Source organism: Oncorhynchus tshawytscha, linkage group LG06 (genome assembly GCF_018296145.1).
Source record: "Oncorhynchus tshawytscha isolate Ot180627B linkage group LG06, Otsh_v2.0, whole genome shotgun sequence".
NCBI lineage: Eukaryota > Metazoa > Chordata > Actinopteri > Salmoniformes > Salmonidae > Oncorhynchus > Oncorhynchus tshawytscha.
Genome location: NC_056434.1, coordinates 1,365,017 through 1,386,476, shown reverse-complemented (window position 1 = coordinate 1,386,476; position 21,460 = coordinate 1,365,017). Strand labels below are relative to the sequence as shown.

The 21,460-nt window shown below is 46.2% G+C and overlaps 1 protein-coding gene across 1 annotated transcript in view; it reads right to left on the bottom strand.

Annotated features, from left to right (window-relative positions):
- LOC112252010 (tubulin, gamma complex associated protein 5) overlaps nucleotides 1–21,460 on the bottom strand; it is a 45,892-nt gene that overhangs the window by 12,875 nt on the left and 11,557 nt on the right. Inside the window, 9 exon segments of the mRNA XM_042322798.1 lie at nucleotides 4,376–4,460; nucleotides 4,764–4,946; nucleotides 6,571–6,759; nucleotides 10,426–10,624; nucleotides 15,819–16,084; nucleotides 18,882–18,997; nucleotides 20,478–20,581; nucleotides 20,584–20,658; nucleotides 20,661–20,678. Coding sequence (XP_042178732.1) covers nucleotides 4,376–4,460; nucleotides 4,764–4,946; nucleotides 6,571–6,759; nucleotides 10,426–10,624; nucleotides 15,819–16,084; nucleotides 18,882–18,997; nucleotides 20,478–20,581; nucleotides 20,584–20,658; nucleotides 20,661–20,678 — 1,235 coding nt within the window.

The following is a 21,460-nucleotide window of genomic DNA, read 5'->3' as shown; positions in this document are numbered from 1 at the left end:
AGAAAACACTAACTCACTTCCTTGACAACAGCTCTGCAATGCTCAGCAAAGGGCAGGAAGTATGAAATCCCTTCTGCTGAGGCCGTATCACCATAAACGCTGCACGGCCAATGGAGACGTCAGATTGACCACGCGACCAGATGCACAATACACTTCCTCTCTCCGGCCAATTTGTACACATTGTTTCATAACTTCACTGTGTGAATTGTTTGTGTTTTATTGTTAGTGTATATTAATTCCCCATTACTTATATCACCTGTACGACATTTACCGTTCATTCATTTAATTTAAAAAACATCTACAATGGTAATGTATTTTAGCACTTTCAATATTATTATTCCAGTCTTCCTGTTCTCATTGTCTGGAGTGGACACATGTTTGCAGAGTGTACAACCTATGATACACTTATGAGAAACAAGTTCTGGTTTATTTCATTCCATTTCTGAGTTTTGTCAGTTTAGTCGTTGTCTTTTGTTTGGAGCGCTCCTATCACTGTTGAGTAAGGACCCGCAGGCAGAGAAGTAGGGAAATGTAGGCCAGGTAGGCATATAAAATGTGCCCATTTGGCGATCTGATAGTATTTCTGATTGGCTTAACGCCCCACCAATAACCTGTGGAGCTTCTCAAAGTGAAGTTTTCACCTCAAACATCAAGCAACCAAAGTCTGTTTTCACATCCACTGAGAATTACAATAGGTCCTCAATGTATTTCAAAAAATCATTCCAGTTCTCTCCCTTTCCGATAACCACTCAGGATGAAAAGGGAAAGATGTCTCTGATCCAGTGGAAATGTCATAAAATAGGACTACCTAATTACTTCTCATCAGTGCTGGGCTTGGACTGAAATAGGTTTCAGTACTCAGTAGGTTCAGGAGCTCCACAAAAAGCTAATATTCGATAAGAGGAACAGGAGAATTTGAGATGCGTCTACTCCGCTGAACTCCTGCTCAAGTCGACCACTGCTTCTTATCCCTTGATCAAATAGTCTACAGCTGTGTCTGTCCTGATCTCACTGGAGCAGGAAGCTCTGAGGGCCCAGAATATTTGATACAATGTTGCAACTTCACTTCCACAAGCTTCAGGTTTGACCTAGGTTAATAGTAGATACAATGTTTCAAGTTGGTTGCAAGAAGGCCATGTGTAGCCAATGTGATTTATAGGACATTTATTTTTATCAGGATATTTTCTACCTGCAGGCTGAAATGTTTTTTATTTGTTGGCTTTATGTATGCAGTTTTTACATAGTTCAAATCAAATTTTATTTGTCACATGCGCCAAATACAACAAACCTTAATGCTTACTTACAAGCCCTTAACCGCTGTTGGTTAAGGGCTTGTAAGTAAGGTTTGTTGTATTTGGCGCATGTGACAAATAAAATTTGATTTGAACTATGTAAAAACTGTTTAAAGAAAATACCCCGTCAAAAAAACTAGAAAAAAACATAACTCGGAAAAACTTTCACGAAGGAAACGTGAAGGGAAGGACACCACAGAAACGTGAAGGGAAGGACACCACAGAAACGTGAAGGGAAGGACACAACAGAAACGTGAAGGGAAGGAGACCACAGAAACGTGTAGGGAAGGACACCACAGAAACGTGAAGGGAAGGCCACCACAGAAACGTGAAGGGAAGGCCACAACAGAAACGTGAAGGGAAGGAGACCACAGAAACGTGAAGGGAAGGCCACAACAGAAACGTGAAGGGAAGGACACCACAGAAACGTGAAGGGAAGGACACCACAGAAACGTGAAGGGAAGGACACCACAGAAACGTGAAGGGAAGGACACCACAGAAATGTGAAGGGAAGGACACCACAGAAACGTGGCGGGAAGGAGACCACAGAAACGTGAAGGGAAGGACACCACAGAAACGTGAAGGGAAGGACACCACAGAAACGTGAAGGGAAGGACACCACAGAAACGTGAAGGGAAGGAGACCACAGAAACGTGAAGGGAAGGCCACAACAGAAACGTGAAGGGAAGGAGACCACAGAAACGTGAAGGGAAGGACACCACAGAAACGTGACGGGAAGGACACCACAGAAACGTGAAGGGAAGGACACCACAGAAACGTGAAGGGAAGGAAACCACAGAATCGTGAAGGGAAGGACACCACAGAAACGTGAAGGGAAGGACACCACAGAAACGTGAAGGGAAGGACACCACAGAAACGTGAAGGGAAGGACACCACAGAAACGTGAAGGGAAGGACACCACAGAAACGTGAAGGGAAGGACACCACAGAAACGTGAAGGGAAGGACACCACAGAAACGTGAAGGGAAGGACACCACAGAAACGTGAAGGGAAGGACACCACAGAAACATGTAGGGAAGGACACCACAGAAACGTGAAGGGAAGGACACCACAGAAACGTGAAGGGAAGGACACCACAGAAACGTGAAGGGAAGGACACCACAGAAACGTGAAGGGAAGGACACCACAGAAACGTGTAGGGAAGGACACCACAGAAACGTGAAGGGAAGGACACCACAGAAACGTGAAGGGAAGGACACCACAGAAACGTGAAGGGAAGGACACCACAGAAACGTGAAGGGAAGGACACCACAGAAACGTGAAGGGAAGGACACCACAGAAACGTGAAGGGAAGGACACCACAGAAACGTGAAGGGAAGGACACCACAGAAACGTGAAGGGAAGTACACCAAAGAAACGTGTAGGGAAGAACACCACAGAAACGTGTAGGGAAGGACACCACAGAAACGTGAAGGGAAGGACACCACAGAAACGTGAAGGGAAGGACACCACAGAAACGTGAAGGGAAGGACACCACAGAAACGTGAAGGGAAGGACACCACAGAAACGTGAAGGGAAGGACACCACAGAAACGTGTAGGGAAGGACACCACAGAAACGTGTAGGGAAGGACACCACAGAAACGTGAAGGGAAGGACACCACAGAAACGTGAAGGGAAGAACACCACAGAAACGTGAAGGGAAGGACACCACAGAAACGTGAAGGGAAGGACACCACAGAAACGTGAAGGGAAGGACACCACAGAAACGTGAAGGGAAGGACACCACAGAAACGTGAAGGGAAGGACACCACAGAAACGTGAAGGGAAGGACACCACAGAAACGTGAAGGGAAGGACACCACAGAAACGTGAAGGGAAGGACACCACAGAAACGTGAAGGGAAGGACACCACAGAAACGTGTAGGGAAGCACACCACAGAAACGTGAAGGGAAGGACACCACAGAAATGTGAAGGGAAGGACACCACAGAAACGTGTAGGGAAGGACACCACAGAAACGTGTAGGGAAGGACACCACAGAAACGTGTAGGGAAGGACACCACAGAAACGTGAAGGGAAGGACACCACAGAAACGTGAAGGGAAGGACACCACAGAAACGTGAAGGGAAGGACACCACAGAAACGTGAAGGGAAGGACACCACAGAAACGTGAAGGGAAGGACATCACAGAAACGTGAAGGGAAGGACACCACAGAAACGTGAAGGGAAGGACATCACAGAAACGTGAAGGGAAGGACACCACAGAAACGTGAAGGGAAGGACACCACAGAAACGTGAAGGGAAGGACACCACAGAAACGTGAAGGGAAGTACACCAAAGAAACGTGTAGGGAAGAACACCACAGAAACGTGTAGGGAAGGACACCACAGAAACGTGAAGGGAAGGACACCACAGAAACGTGAAGGGAAGGACACCACAGAAACGTGAAGGGAAGGACACCACAGAAACGTGAAGGGAAGGACACCACAGAAACGTGAAGGGAAGGACACCACAGAAACGTGTAGGGAAGGACACCACAGAAACGTGTAGGGAAGGACACCACAGAAACGTGAAGGGAAGGACACCACAGAAACGTGAAGGGAAGAACACCACAGAAACGTGAAGGGAAGGACACCACAGAAACGTGAAGGGAAGGACACCACAGAAACGTGAAGGGAAGGACACCACAGAAACGTGAAGGGAAGGACACCACAGAAACGTGAAGGGAAGGACACCACAGAAACGTGAAGGGAAGGACACCACAGAAACGTGAAGGGAAGGACACCACAGAAACGTGAAGGGAAGGACACCACAGAAACGTGAAGGGAAGGACACCACAGAAACGTGTAGGGAAGCACACCACAGAAACGTGAAGGGAAGGACACCACAGAAATGTGAAGGGAAGGACACCACAGAAACGTGTAGGGAAGGACACCACAGAAACGTGTAGGGAAGGACACCACAGAAACGTGTAGGGAAGGACACCACAGAAACGTGAAGGGAAGGACACCACAGAAAGAAGAAACTTCGGGACCTTTAATCCGGCGAAAAAATTGTCAGGGAAAAGTCGGATCTGCAGCGAAAATGTTATCAGTATTGTGGATAAGGTTGGTAGGAGACTCACCTTGTAACTGAGGGTCAAACCATCCAGATTATTAATCGGCTGTTTCTTTCTGACTGGGTCTATCGTCTCCAGGAAGATGGACAACCTGGAAAACAGACATTTTTCTATTACTTTATTGTGACAATAAATTCAATGCCATCAAAATGGAAAAAACATCACAACTATATGCCTATCACTATTGTTGATATTACATCCTGTGTGATCAGTTAGCCTATCAACTCTGAAATCTCTCAAAACCAGAGCAAAGGCTAACCAATGAGAGCCCAGTCAGTGTGGGGTGTAACCAATGAGAGCCCAGTCAGTGTGGGGTGTAACCAATGAGAGCCCAGTCAGTGTGGGGTGTAACCAATGAGAGCCCAGTCAGTGTGAGGAGGTTGTGTTGAAGTACCTGCTGCTGTCCTCTGGACACCGCTGTCCCACAGCTTCCTGCAGTTGAACGTTGAGGAACGCCAGCTGCTGCCAGCTCTCCTTCTCCAGGACCTTATCAAAGATGGCTGTATAGAAGTCATACATGGTGTCTCCTGCCTCCAACAGGAAGTAGTTCCTCATGGCCTGAAGGTACTCCAGCAGTCTGGGGGTTAAAGGTTAGGGTGAGTATAGGGCCTATAACAGCTGTAGAAGTCATACTGGGGGACCTCAGCAGTCTGGGGGTTAAAGGTTATGGAACTATTAATGAGTCCCAATTGATACGATATTCTCTATATAGTGCACTACTTTGACCAGGGCCAATAGGGCTGTGGTGCACTTTATAGGGCAGCCCAACCATCTTATTGGAGATCTACTGTCCTGTAGGTTATCAGCCCAATCCTAATTTAGCATATCTGATTCAGCTAGTTAAGGTCTTGTTGAGCAGCTAATTAGTAGAATCATGTGTGTTAAATTAGGATTGGACTGAAAACCTACAGGACGGTAAATCTCCAGGAAGAGGGTTGGACTGAAAACCTACAAGATAGTAGACCTCCAGGAAGAGGGTTGGACTGAAAACCTACAAGACAGTAGATCTCCAGGAAGAGGGTTGGACTGAAAACCTACAAGACAGTAGACCTCCAGGAAGAGGGTTGGACTGAAAACCTACAAGACAGTAGACCTCCAGGAAGAGGGTTGGACTGAAAACCTACAGAACGGTAGATCTCCAGGAAGAGGGTTGGACTGATAACCTACAGGACAGTAGATCTCCAGGAAGAGGGTTGGACTGATAACCTACAGGACGGTAGATCTCCAGGAAGAGGGTTGGACTGATAACCTACAGGACGGTAGATCTCCAGGAAGAGGGTTGGGCAGCCCTGATATAGGAAATAGTTATCAACAGTAGTGCACTATATAGGAAACAGCGTGTCATTTGGGATGAAGCCTATACCCACTCAATGATACGGTACCTGGTATGTTTCAATCACCTTAATTGATGAATGAAGTACAAGGGAAGAATGAATACCTGGCCCTGGAGGACTAGAGACATGAGACAGAGTACTGACTGACAGACACCTGGAGGACTAGAGACATGAGACAGAGTACTGACTGACAGACACCTGGAGGACTAGAGACATGAGACAGAGTACTGACTGACAGACACCTGGAAGACTAGAGACATGAGACAGAGTACTGACTGACAGACACCTGGAGGACTAGAGACATGAGACAGAGTACTGACTGAGACACCTGGAGGACTAGAGACATGAGACAGAGTACTGACTGACAGACACCTGGAGGACTAGAGACATGAGACAGAGTACTGACTGACAGACACCTGGAGGACTAGAGACATGAGACAGAGTACTGACTGACAGACACCTGGAGGACTAGAGACATGAGACAGAGTACTGACTGACAGACACCTGGAGGACTAGAGACATGAGACAGAGTACTGACTGACAGACACCTGGAGGACTAGAGACATGAGACAGAGTACTGACTGACAGACACCTGGAGGACTAGAGACATGAGACAGAGTACTGACTGACAGACACCTGGAGGACTAGAGACATGAGACAGAGTACTGACTGACAGACACCTGGAGGACTAGAGACATGAGACAGAGTACTGACTGACAGACACCTGGAGGACTAGAGACATGAGACAGAGTACTGACTGACAGACACCTGGAGGACTAGAGACATGAGACAGAGTACTGACTGACAGACACCTGGAGGACTAGAGACATGAGACAGAGTACTGACTGACAGATGTATTGAGTTTACCTGTAGTCCTTCTTCAGGGTGGTCATGAGGTTGCCACAGCACTCAATGTATCTCTTCTGGATGTGTGGGTAGAGGCAGGAACGCAGCGTCAGCTCAAATGTCTGACACGTCACCGACTCAGACGAACGGTCCACGATCACGTCACCGCCTGAGAACCTCTCGTGGAAGTCACTCTGCTCCAGGTACAGCCTGGTGGGGGGATTAGGAGTTACCAGAGCTGGGTTACTCTTTCTGGAGCCACCAAACAAGCTAAAACTTAACATAATCAAGATATTTTAATTCAATTATAGTTTTTCCACTAATTGGTCTTTTGAACAATTTGTATTTTATTTCACCTTTATTTTACTAGGCAAGTCAGTTAAGAACAAATTCTTATTTTCAATGGCGGCCTAGGAACAGTGGGTTAACTGCCTGTTCAGGGGCAGAACGACAGATTGTAACACAGATTTCCAACACTCTAACCACTAGGCTACCCTGCCGCCCCCAGGTAGGCTAGTTGAGAACAAGTTCTCATTTACAACTGTGACCTGGCCAAGATAAAGCAAAGCAGTGCAGCACAAACAACAATACAGAGTTACACAAATAAACAAGCGTACAGTCAGTAACACAATAGAAAATAAAGATTTTTCTATTTATGCACAGTGTTCAAATGTAGAAAGGGGGGGAGGTAGCGAAAATAATTACAATGTAGCATTAATACTGGAGTGATAGATGTGCAGATGATGAATCTGCAAGAAGAGATACTGGGGTGCAAAAGACCAAGAGGGTAAGTAATAATATGGGGATGAGGTTGTTGGATGGGCTATTTACAGATGGGCTGTGTACAGGTACAGTGATCGGTAAGCAGCTCTGACAGCTGGTGCTTAAAGTTAGAGAGATATGAGTCTTCAGCTTCAGTGATTTTTGCAATTCGTTCCAGTCATTGGCAGCAAAGAACTGGAAGGAAAGTTGGCCAAAGGTGGTGTTGGATTTGGGGATGACCAGTGAGATATACCTGCTGGAGCATGTGCTACGGGTGGTTGTTGCTATGGTGACCAGTGAGCTGAGATAAGGCGGAGCTTTACCTAGCAAAGACTTACAGATGACCTGGAGCCAGTGGGGTTGGCGACCGATATGTAGTGAGGGCCAGCCAACGAGCGTGTACACGTCGTAGTGGTGGGTAGATTATGGGGCTTTGGTGACAAAACGGATGGCACTGTGATAGACTACATCCAGTTTGCTGAGTAGAGTGTTGAAGTGGCTGCAGGGGGTGCTGAGATGATGGCCAGGGTAGGGGTAGCCAGATGGAAAGCATGGCCAGCTGCGGAAAAATGCTTATTGAAATTATCGATTTTCGTAGATTTATTGGTAGTGACAGTGTTTCCTAGCCACAATGCAGTGGGCAGCTGGAAGGAGGTGCTCGTATTCTCCATGGACATTACAGTGTCCCAAAACATTTAATAAGTGTTTTGGAATAAGTGCAACAGGAAGCAAATTTCTGTTTGAAAAAGCTAGCCTTAACTTTCCTAACTGCCTGTGTATATTGGTTCCTGACTTCCCTGAAAAGTTGCATATCGTGGGGGCTATTCGATGCTAATGCAGAACGCCACAGGATGTTTTTGTGCTGGTCAAGGGCAGTCGGGTCTGGAGTGAACCAAGGACTATATCTGTTCATAGTTCTACATTTTTTGAACGGGGCATGCTTATTTAAGGTGGTGAGGAAGGCACTTTTAAAGAATAACCAGCATCCTCAACTGACGGAATGAGGTCAATATCCTTCCAGGATACCCGGGCCAGGTCGATTAGAAAGGCCTGCTCGCTGAAGTGTTTTAGGGAGCATTTGACAGTGACGAGGGGTGGTCGTATGACCGCGGACCCAGTGTGCACTCAGGCAATGAAGCAGTGATCGCTGAAATCCTGGTTGAAGACAGCACAGGTGTATTGAGGGCAGGTTGGTCAGGATGATATCTAAGAGGGTGCCCATGGTTACGGATTTAGGGATGTACCCGGTAGGTTTCTTGATGATTTGTGTGAGATTGAGGGCATCCAGCTTAGATTGAAGGATGGCCGGGGTGTTAAGCATATCCCAGTTTAGGTCACCTAACAGTACGAACTCTGAAGATAGATGGGGGGCAATCAGTTCACATATGGTGTCCAGGGCACAGCTGGGGGCTGAAGGGGGTCTATAAACAAGCGGCAACGGCGAGAGACTTGTTTCTGGAAAGGTGGATTTTTAAAAGTAGAAGCTCAAATTGTTTGGGTACAGACCTGGATAGTAAGACAGAACTCTGCTGGCTATCTCTGCAATAGATTGCAACTCCGCCCCCTTTGGTAGTTCTATCTTGTCATAAAATGTTAGTTAGGGATGGACAATTCAGGATTTTTGGTGGCCTTCCTAAGTCAGGATTCAGATACGGCTAGAACATCTGGGTTGGAGTGTGCTAAAGCAGTGAATAAAACAAACTTAGGGAGGAGGCTTTTAATGTTAACATGCATGAAACCAATGCTTTTACGGTTACAGAAGTCAACAAATGAGAGCGCCTGGGGGATGGGAGTGGAGGTAGGAACTGCAGGGCCGGATTCACCTCTACATCACCAGAGGAGGAGTAGGATAAGGGTATGGCTAAAGGCTATAAGAACTGGTCGTCTAGTGATTTTGGAACAGAGGAGGAGTAGGATGAGGGTACAGCTAAAGTCTATAAGAACTGGTCGTCTAGTACGTTTGGAACAGAGGAGGAGTAGGATGAGGGTACGGCTAAAGGATATAAGAACTGGTTGTCTAGTGCGTTTGGAACAGGGAGTAAAAGGAGCAGGTTTCTGGGCGCGGAATAATAAATTCAAGACAACGTACAGACAAAGATATGGTAGGATGTGAATACCGTGGAGGTAAACCTTGGCATTGAGTGACGATGAGAGATTTTGTCTCTAGAGGCACCATTTAAGCCAGGTGCCGTCACTGCATGTGTGGGGGTGGAACATAAGGGCTAGCTAAGGGATAATGAGCAGGGCTGGAGGCTCTACAGTGAAATAAGACAAAAATAACTAACCAAAACAGCAACAGACAAGGCATATTGACTTTAGGGAGAGGCATGTGTAGCCGAGTGATCATAGGGTCCAGTGAGTACCTAGGCGAGCTGGAGACACGGTGATTCAGACAGCTAGCAGAACGGGGCTATCAGAAGGCTAGTAGATGGGCCTCAGGGGGACGTCGCAACGGGAGAGTCTGTTGAAACCCCCTCGGGCGGTCACGTCGGCTGACCAGTCGTGATGGATAGGCGGGGCTCCTTGTCGGCAGCAAAGGATCCAGGCCAATTGGCAAATGAGGTATTGAAGCCCAGGAATTATCTTATGGAATTCTTTGGCTAGCCGGGAGAAGGGCCTAGCTCGAGGCTAGCTCCAGGCTAACTGGCGCTTGCTTCAGGACAGAAAACCCCTCGGACGGTTAACTCGGTAGACCAGTTGTGATGAATCGGCGGGGCTGAGGTTCCAGGCCAATTGGCAAAAGAGATAATTGAAGCACAAGGATTGCTTGAAGGAATCTCTTCGGCTAGCTGGGAGATGGGCCTAGTTTGAGGCTAGCTCCAGGCTAACTACTATCTAGTTATTGGCTAGCTCCTGAAGGGGGTTCCGGTTCAAAAGCAGATCCATACCACATTGCGTGAGGCGGGTTGCAGGAGAGTATGTTCAGTCCGTAGATGGAAAATGAGATAAAAAAATATTTTAAAAATATATACGAAGAAAAACGATGTATACAAGGGACGGGACAAGACAATCAAAACAGACATCCCCACTGCTACGCCATCTTGGAAATGTTTCATCCCTATCCCACGCCGCCTCGGTCCCTACCCCGCTCCAAGTATACTCTCCTCCACTCACCTGGCGAAGTTGATGGCCAGTAGAGGGTCATGTATGTCATCCATCTGTAGATGCTGAGCTACAATCGACTGCATCTTGATCAGGCTCTGCTGAGTGGCCTGTTGCTCGGTGACCGTATCCACGGGGGAGTCGACCCGGCAACGGAGGCGGGACTGAACAGACTCCAGAAAAAGAGTGTACAAGCTCTTCCTTTCTGCATCTAAAACACACAGAGAACATTAGGAATCCAAGCAGTAAGCATCTAAAACACACAGAGAACATTAGGAATCCAAGCAGTAAGCATCTAAAACACACAGAGAACATTAGGAATCCAAGCAGTAAGCATCTAAAACACACAGAGAACATTAGGAATCCAAGCAGTAAGCATCTAACACACAGAGAACATTAGGAATCCAAGCAGTAAGCATCTAAAACACACAGAGAACATTAGGAATCCAAGCAGTAAGCATCTAAAACACACAGAGAACATTAGGAATCCAAGCAGTAAGCATCTAAAACACACAGAGAACATTAGGAATCAAGCAGTAAGCATCTAAAACACACAGAGAACATTAGGAATCCAAGCAGTAAGCATCTAAAACACACAGAGAACATTAGGAATCCAAGCAGTAAGCATCTAAAACACACAGAGAACATTAGGAATCCAAGCAGTAAGCATCTAAAACACACAGAGAACATTAGGAATCCAAGCAGTAAGCATCTAAAACACACAGAGAACATTAGGAATCCAAGCAGTAAGCATCTAAAACACACAGAGAACATTAGGAATCCAAGCAGTAAGCATCTAAAACACACAGAGAACATTAGGAATCCAAGCAGTAAGCATCTAAAACACACAGAGAACATTAGGAATCCAAGCAGTAAGCATCTAAAACACACAGAGAACATTAATCCAAGGAATCCAAGAGAACAGTAAGCATCTAAAACACACAGAGAACATTAGGAATCCAAAACAGTAAGCATCTAAAACACACAGAGAACATTAGGAACATTAGGAATCCAAGCAGTAAGCATCTAAAACACACAGAGAACATTAGGAATCCAAGCAGTAAGCATCTAAAACACACAGAGAACATTAGGAATCCAAGCAGTAAGCATCTAAAACACACAGAGAACATTAGGAATCCAAGCAGTAAGCATCTAAAACACACAGAGAACATTAGGAATCCAAGCAGTAAGCATCTAAAACACACAGAGAACATTAGGAATCCAAGCAGTAAGCATCTAAAACACACAGAGAACATTAGGAATCCAAGCAGTAAGCATCTAAAACACACAGAGAACATTAGGAATCCAAGCAGTAAGCATCTAAAACACAGAGAACATTAGGAACCCAAGCAGTAAGCATCTAAAACACACAGAGAACATTAGGAATCAAAAACACACAGCAGTAAGCATCATAAAACACACAGAATCCAAGAAAGCATCTAAAACACACAGAGAACATTAGGAATCCAAGCAGTAAGCATCTAAAACACACAGAGAACATTAGGAATCCAAGCAGTAAGCATCTAAAACACACAGAGAACATTAGGAATCCAAGCAGTAAGCATCTAAAACACACAGAGAACATTAGGAATCCAAGCAGTAAGCATCTAAAACACACAGAGAACATTAGGAATCCAAGCAGTAAGCATCTAAAACACACAGAGAACATTAGGAATCCAAGCAGTAAGCATCTAAAACACAGAGAACATTAGGAACCCAAGCAGTAAGCATCTAAAACACACAGAGAACATTAGGAATCCAAACAGAAGCATCTAAAACACACAGAGAACATTAGGAATCCAAGCAGTAAGCATCTAAAACACACAGAGAACATTAGGAATCCAAGCAGTAAGCATCTAACACACAGAGAACATTAGGAATCCAAGCAGTAAGCATCTAAAACACACAGAGAACATTAGGAATCCAAGCAGTAAGCATCTAAAACACACAGAGAACATTAGGAATCAAGCAGTAAGCATCTAAAACACACAGAGAACATTAGGAATCCAAGCAGTAAGCATCTAAAACACACAGAGAACATTAGGAATCCAAGCAGTAAGCATCTAAAACACACAGAGAACATTAGGAATCCAAGCAGTAAGCATCTAAAACACACAGAGAACATTAGGAATCCAAGCAGTAAGCATCTAAAACACACAGAGAACATTAGGAATCCAAGCAGTAAGCATCTAAAACACACAGAGAACATTAGGAATCCAAGCAGTAAGCATCTAACACACACAGAGAACATTAGGAATCCAAGCAGTAAGCATCTAACACACAGAGAACATTAGGAATCCAAGCAGTAAGCATCTAAAACACACAGAGAACATTAGGAATCCAAGCAGTAAGCATCTAAAACACACAGAGAACATTAGGAATCCAAGCAGTAAGCATCTAAAACACACATTAGAATCAAGCAAAGCATCTAAAACACACAGAGAACATTAGGAATCCAAGCAGTAAGCATCTAAAACACACAGAGAACATTAGGAATCCAAGCAGTAAGCATCTAAAACACACAGAGAACATTAGGAATCCAAGCAGTAAGCATCTAAAACACACAGAGAACATTAGGAATCCAAGCAGTAAGCATCTAAAACACACAGAGAACATTAGGAATCCAAGCAGTAAGCATCTAAAACACACAGAGAACATTAGGAATCCAAGCAGTAAGCATCTAAAACACACAGAGAACATTAGGAATCCAAGCAGTAAGCATCTAAAACACACAGAGAACATTAGGAATCCAAGCAGTAAGCATCTAAAACACACAGAGAACATTAGGAATCCAAGCAGTAAGCATCTAAAACACACAGAGAACATTAGAGAACATTAGGAATCCAGCAGTAAGCATCTAAAACACACAGAGAACATTAGGAATCCAAGCAGTAAGCATCTAACACACAGAGAACATTAGGAATCCAAGCAGTAAGCATCTAACACACAGAGAACATTAGGAATCCAAGCAGTAAGCATCTAAAACATACAGAGAACATTAGGAATCCAAGCAGTAAGCATCTAACACACAGAGAACATTAGGAATCCAAGCAGTAAGCATCTAAAACACACAGAGAACATTAGGAATCCAAGCAGTAAGCATCTAAAACACACAGAGAACATTAGGAATCAAGCAGTAAGCATCTAAAACACACAGAGAACATTAGGAATCCAAGCAGTAAGCATCTAAAACATACAGAGAACATTAGGAATCCAAGCAGTAAGCATCTAAAACACACAGAGAACATTAGGAATCCAAGCAGTAAGCATCTAAAACACACAGAGAACATTAGGAATCCAAGCAGTAAGCATCTAACACACAGAGAACATTAGGAATCCAAACAGAAAGCATCTAAAACACACAGAGAACATTAGGAATCCAAACAGAAAGCATCTAAAACACACAGAGAACATTAGGAACCCAAGCAGAAAGCATCTAACACACAGAGAACATTAGGAATCAAACAGAAAGCATCTAAAACACACAGAGAACATTAGGAACCCAAGCAGAAAGTATCTAAAACACAGAACATTAGGAACCCAAGCAGAAAGCAGGTGTTTTGTACCATACGGCCATGCTTCGCTAGATTATAGCTCAAGGCTTAGGGATGATAGGAACAATTTTATGGTTCCATAATACTGTATATTCTGAAAAACACAAACTGTGTTTTTCAGGCATAAGCAGTACTCAAACTCCCCTGTCTCCCTTCTCAAACACATCTCTCTGTACCACACTCTGCACTAGAAACACTAGCCTGGTGACCAATTACAGACCAGCAACAGACCAGCTAAAGATGAACTACAGAACAGCTACAGATCAGCTAAAGATGAACTTCAGACCGGCTGCAGACCAGCTAAAGATGAACTACAGACAAGCTACAGACCAGCTAAAGATGAACTACAGACAAGCTACAGACCTCAAGTGGAGCCATCGGTCTGCTCAGCCTCTATAGACCAACACTGACCTCTAGTGGAGCCATCGGTCTGCTCAGCCTCTATAGACCAACACTGACCTCTAGTGGAGCCATCGGTCTGCTCAGCCTCTATAGACCAACACTGACCTCTAGTGGAGCCACCTGTCTGCTCAGCCTCTACAGATAAACACTGACCTCTAGTGGAGCCATCGGTCTGCTCAGCCTCTACAGACCTACACTGACCTCTAGTGGAGCCATCGGTCTGCTCAGCCTCTACAGACCAACACTGACCTCTAGTGGAGCCATCGGTCTGCTCAGCCTCTATAGACCAACACTGACCTCTAGTGGAGCCACCTGTCTGCTCAGCCTCTATAGACCAACACTGACCTCTAGTGGAGCCATCGGTCTGCTCAGCCTCTATAGACCAACACTGACCTCTAGTGGAGCCATCGGTCTGCTCAGCCTCTACAGACCAACACTGACCTCTAGTGGAGCCATCGGTCTGCTCAGCCTCTACAGACCAACACTGACCTCTAGTGCAGGCATCGGTCTGCTCAGCCTCTATAGACCAACACTGACCTCTAGTGGAGCCACCTGTCTGCTCAGCCTCTACAGACCTACACTGACCTCTAGTGGAGCCATCGGTCTGCTCAGCCTCTACAGACCAACACTGACCTCTAGTGGAGCCATCGGTCTGCTCAGCCTCTATAGACCAACACTGACCTCTAGTGGAGCCATCGGTGTGCTCAGCCTCTACAGACCAACACTGACCTCTAGTGGATCCATCGGTCTGCTCAGCCTCTATAGACCAAAACTGACCTCTAGTGGAGCCACCTGTCTGCTCAGCCTCTACAGATAAACACTGACCTCTAGTGGAGCCATCGGTCTGCTCAGCCTCTATAGACCAACACTGACCTCTAGTGGAGCCATCGGTCTGCTCAGCCTCTATAGACCAACACTGACCTCTAGTGGAGCCATCGGTCTGCTCAGCCTCTATAGACCAACACTGACCTCTAGTGGAGCCATCGGTCTGCTCAGCCTCTATAGACCAACACTGACCTCTAGTGGAGCCACCTGTCTGCTCAGCCTCTACAGATAAACACTGACCTCTAGTGGAGCCATAGGTCTGCTCAGCCTCTACAGACCAACACTGACCTCTAGTGCAGCCATCGGTCTGCTCAGCCTCTACAGACCTACACTGACCTCTAGTGGAGCCATCGGTCTGCTCAGCCTCTATAGACCAACACTGACCTCTAGTGGAGCCATCGGTCTGCTCAGCCTCTATAGACCAACACTGACCTCTAGTGGAGCCATCGGTCTGCTCAGCCTCTACAGACCAACACTGACCTCTAGTGCAGGCATCGGTCTGCTCAGCCTCTATAGACCAACACTGACCTCTAGTGGAGCCATCGGTCTGCTCAGCCTCTACAGACCAACACTGACCTCTAGTGGAGCCATCGGTCTGCTCAGCCTCTATAGACCAACACTGACCTCTAGTGGAGCCATCGGTCTGCTCAGCCTCTTTACAGTCCAGGTTCTTGAGGAGCTGCATGCTCTTCCCAGCCATGATGATCTGTTTGAGGACCGGCTTGAGGAAGGACACCATGGTGAGCTGAGACTTCGATCCCTGCTCCCCTGCGCTGCTCCCGCTGGCTGCGTCACTCAGCTTGTCCTCGCTCTCCACCGTCTCGGAGATACTGTACAAGGTGTAGGTGGCATACCAAAAGTCTCTGTGATTCACTGGTACGTCTTTGTTCCTGGGTTGGGAGATACAGACAAGGTAGGGGTCAGGACCATTGATTTATATATACACACTAGATGACTAATATAGGGGGTGCTGTGTTGAAGCCAACACGCCTCCATCTTGGTACCCCCCCCCCCACTTTATGAAGGTCTACATTCATTTATACCATGTTTATTCCATTACAGACACTGTACATTGTACTATGTGAGCTTTTATATACAAATCATATCATAAAAACCACATTGAAAACCTGGTTGTTTTATTCAATTCAGAATTTGAAGAGGCATGTCGTATGGAGCCATGTCACATGGATATTCTCATTTTGGAAAAAGCCTTTTCAGTGTTAAAATAGGATCAACTAACAGACATATACAGTGCCTTGCGAAAGTATTCGGCCCCCTTGAACTTTGCGACCTTTTGCCACATTTCAGGCTTCAAACATAAAGATATAAAACTATTTTTTTTGTGAAGAATCAACAACAAGTGGGACACAATCATGAAGTGGAACGACATTTATTGGATATTTCAAACTTTGTTAACAAATCAAAAACTGAAAAATTGGGCTTGCAAAATTATTCAGCCCCTTTACTTTCAGTGCAGCAAACTCTCTCCAGAAGTTCAGTGAGGATCTCTGAATGATCCAATGTTGACCTAAATGACTAATGATAATAAATACAATCCACCTGTGTGTAATCAAGTCTCCGTATAAATGCACCTGCACTGTGATAGTCTCAGAGGTCCGTTAAAAGCGCAGAGAGCATCATGAAGAACAAGGATCACACCAGGCAGGTCCGAGATACTGTTGTGAAGAAGTTTAAAGCCGGATTTGGATACAAAAAGATTTCCCAAGCTTTAAACATCCCAAGGAGCACTGTGCAAGCGATAATATTGAAATGGAAGGAGTATCAGACCACTGCAAATCTACCAAGACCTGGCCGTCCCTCTAAACTTTCAGCTCATACAAAGAGAAGACTGATCAGAGATGCAGCCAAGAGGCCCATGATCACTCTGGATGAACTGCAGAGATCTACAGCTGAGGTGGGAGACTCTGTCCATAGGACAACAATCAGTCGTATATTGCACAAATCTGGCCTTTATGGAAGAGTGGCAAGAAGAAAGCCATTTCTTAAAGATAACCATAAAAAGTGTTGTTTAAAGTTTGCCACAAGCCACCTGGGAGACACACCAAACATGTGGAAGAAGGTGCTCTGGTCAGATGAAACCAAAATTGAACTTTTTGGCAACAATGCAAAACGTTATGTTTGGCGTAAAAAGCAACACAGCTCATGACCCTGAACACACCATCCCCACAGTGAAACATGGTGGTGGCAGCATTATGGTTTGGGCCTGCTTTTCTTCAGCAGGGACAGGGAAGATGGTTAAAATTGATGGGAAGATGGATGGAGCCAAATACAGGACCCTTCTGGAAGAAAACATGATGGAGTCTGCAAAAGACCTGAGACTGGGACGGAGATTTGTCTTCCAACAAGACAATGATCCAAAACATAAAGCAAAATCTACAATGGAATGGTTCAAAAATAAACATATCCAGGTGTTAGAATGGCCAAGTCAAAGTCCAGACCTGAATCCAATCGAGAATCTGTGGAAAGAACTGAAAACTGCTGTTCACAAATGCTCTCCATCCAACCTCACTGAGCTCGAGCTGTTTTGCAAGGAGGAATGGGAAAGAATTTCAGTCTCTCGATGTGCAAAACTGATAGAGACATACCCCAAGCGACTTACAGCTGTAATCGCAGCAAAAGGTGGCGCTACAAAGTATTAACTTAAGGGGGCTGAATAATTTTGCACGCCCAATTTTTCAGTTTTTGATTTGTTAAAAAAGTTTGAAATATCCAATAAATGTCGTTCCACTTCATGATTGTGTCCCACTTGTTGTTGATTCTTCACAAAAATACAGTTTTATATCTTTATGTTTGAAGCCTGAAATGTGGCAAAAGGTCGCAAAGTTCAAGGGGGCCGAATACTTTCGCAAGGCACTGTAATACGTCTCTAAAATGGCACCCTATTCCCTGAAGTGCACTATTCCCTATGGGCTCTGGTCTAAAGTAGTGCACTATTCCCTATGGGCTCTGGTCTAAAGTAGTGCACTATTCCCTATAGGCTCTGGTCTAAAGTAGTACACTATTCCCTATGGGCTCTGGTCTAAAGTAGTACACTATTCCCTATGGGCGCTGGTCTAAAATAGTGCACTATTCCCTATGGGCTCTGGTGTAAAGTAGTGCACTATTCCCTATGGGCTCTGGTCTAAAGTAGTGCACTATTCCCTATGGGCTCTGGTCTAAAGTAGTGCACTATTCCCTATGGGCGCTGGTCTAAAGTAGTGCACTATTCCCTATGGGCTCTGGTATATAGTGCACTATATAGGGAATAGGGCTCTGGTCTAAAGTAGTGCAATATATAGGGACTAGGGCTCTGGTCTAAAGTAGTGCACTATATTGGGAATAGGGCTCTGGTCTAAAGTAGTGCACTATATAGGGACTAGGGCTCTGGTCTAAAGTAGTGCACTATATAGGGAATAGGGCTCTGGTCTAAAGTAGTGCACTATATAGGGACTAGGGCTCTGGTCTAAAGTAGTGCACTATATAGGGAATAGGGCTCTGGTCTAAAGTAGTGCACTATATAGGGAATAGGGCTCTGGTCTAAAGTAGTGCACTATATAGCGAATAGGGTGACGACAGATGACACCCAACACTGTCAGGACATGCAAAGAGAGCCTTCATCACCGGCCCATGTACCCTGAGTGCCTAAATATTTTCATGACATGGCCAGAAGCGAGGCTTGTTCCATACCTCTGAATGATGAACTCTTTAGCGGGGTCAAACAGGTGACCATGAACGATCCATTCATCCACGATCTCTAGGTATGGTCTGACTGTCTCTGTCCACAGAGAGAATAACAGAGCCACCTAGGTCAGAGGTCAGGGTAGTTAGACAGTTACACACCTGGCTGTTTGGAGTTTATTAACTCTCACTCAAAGACATGCACGAAACCAAACACACTCACAGACACGGTCACAGACACACACACACTCACAGACAAGGTCACACACACACTCACGGTTACATTCACAGACAAGGTCACAGGTACGGTCACACTCACAGACACGGTCACACTCACAGACACGGTCACACTCACAGACACGGTCACACTCACAGACACGGTCACAGACACAGACACACTCACGGACACACTCACACTCACGGACACACTCACAGACACGGTCACACTCACAGACACACTCACAGACACACTCACAGACACGGTCACACTCACAGACACACTCACAGACACGGTCACACTCACAGACACACTCACAGACACGGTCACACTCACAGACACACTCACAGACACGGTCACACTCACAGACACGGTCACACTCACAGTCACACTCACAGACACGGTCACACCCACAGACACGGTCACAGACACGGTCACACTCACAGACACGGTCACACTCACAGACACGGTCACACTCACAGACACGGTCACACTCACAGACACGGTCACAGACACGGTCACACTCACAGACACACTCACAGACACGGTCACACTCACAGACACGGTCACACTCACAGACACGGTCACACTCACAGACAAGGTCACAGACAAGGTCACACTCACAGACACGGTCACACTCACAGAAACGGTCACACTCACAGACACGGTCACACTCACAGACACGGTCACACTCACAGACACGGTCACACTCACAGACACACTCACAGACACACTCACAGACACGGTCACACTCACAGACACTCACAGACACGGTCACACTCACAGACACGGTCACAGACACGGTCACAGACACGGTCACACTCACAGACACGGTCACACTCACAGACACACTCACAGACACGGTCACACTCACAGACACACTCACAGACACACTCACAGACACACTCACAGACACACTCACAGACACGGTCACACTCACAGACACAGACACACTCACAGACACGGTCACACTCACAGACACGGTCACACTCACAGACACGGTCACACTCACAGACACGGTCACACTCACAGACACGGTCACACTCACAGACACGGTCACACTCACAGACACGGTCACACTCACAGACACACTCACAGACACGGGCACACTCACAGACACGGTCACACTCACAGACACGGTCACACTCACAGACACACTCACAGACACACTCACAGACACACTCACAGACACACTCACAGACACAGACACGGTCACACTCACAGACACACTCACAGACACACTCACAGACACAGACACGGTCACACTCACAGACACACTCACGGTCACACTCACAGACACACTCACGGTCACACTCACAGACACGGTCACACTCACAGACACTCACGGTCACACTCACAGACACAGACATGTAAACACAAACACTCACGGCCTGTTGGGATGCCTCTCCCACGCTGTCGTACTCTATGATAGCCTTGTACAGTGTGTTGAGCAGGTGTGAGGCCCGCACCACGTTAGGGGTCTCAGGGGGACCTCTGCCACACCCGTACAGAACACCTTGTGGAGCACCTTGATCTGGGCCAGGTGAGGGGTCAGTCTGTCCAGCACCCCGCCAGGGTCACCGTCTCATCTACAGAGGTTATAACAGAGTCACCGTCTCATCTAGAGGTTATAACAGGGTCACCGTCTCATCTACAGAGGTTATAACAGGGTCACCGTCTCATCTACAGAGGTTATAACAGGGTCACCGTCTCATCTAGAGGTTATAACAGGGTCACCGTCTCATCTACAGAGGTTATAACAGGGTCACCGTCTCATCTAGAGGTTATAACAGGGTCACCGGCTCATCTACAGAGGTTATGACAGGGTCACCGTCTCATCTACAAAGGTTATAACAGGGTCACCGTCTCATCTAGAGAGGTTATGACAGGGTCACAGTCTCATCTAGAGGTTATAACAGGGTCACCGTCTCATCTAGAGGTTATAACAGGGTCACCGTCTCATCTAGAGGTTATAACAGGGTCACCGTCTCATCTAGAGGTTATAACAGGGTCACTGTCTCATCTAGAGGTTATAACAGGGTCACCGTCTCATCTACAGGTTATAACAGGGTCACCGTCTCATCTACAGAGGTTATGACAGGGTCACCGTCTCATCTACAGAGGTTATGACAGGGTCACCGTCTCATCTAGAGGTTATAACAGGGTCACCGTCTCATCTAGAGGTTATAACAGGGTCACCGTCTCATCTACAGAAGTTATAACAGGGTCACTGTCTCATCTAGAGATTATAACAGGGTCACCGGCTCATCTACAGAGGTTATGACAGGGTCACCGTCTCATCTACAAAGGTTATAACAGGGTCACCGTCTCATCTAGAGGTTATAACAGGGTCACCGTCTCATCTAGAGGT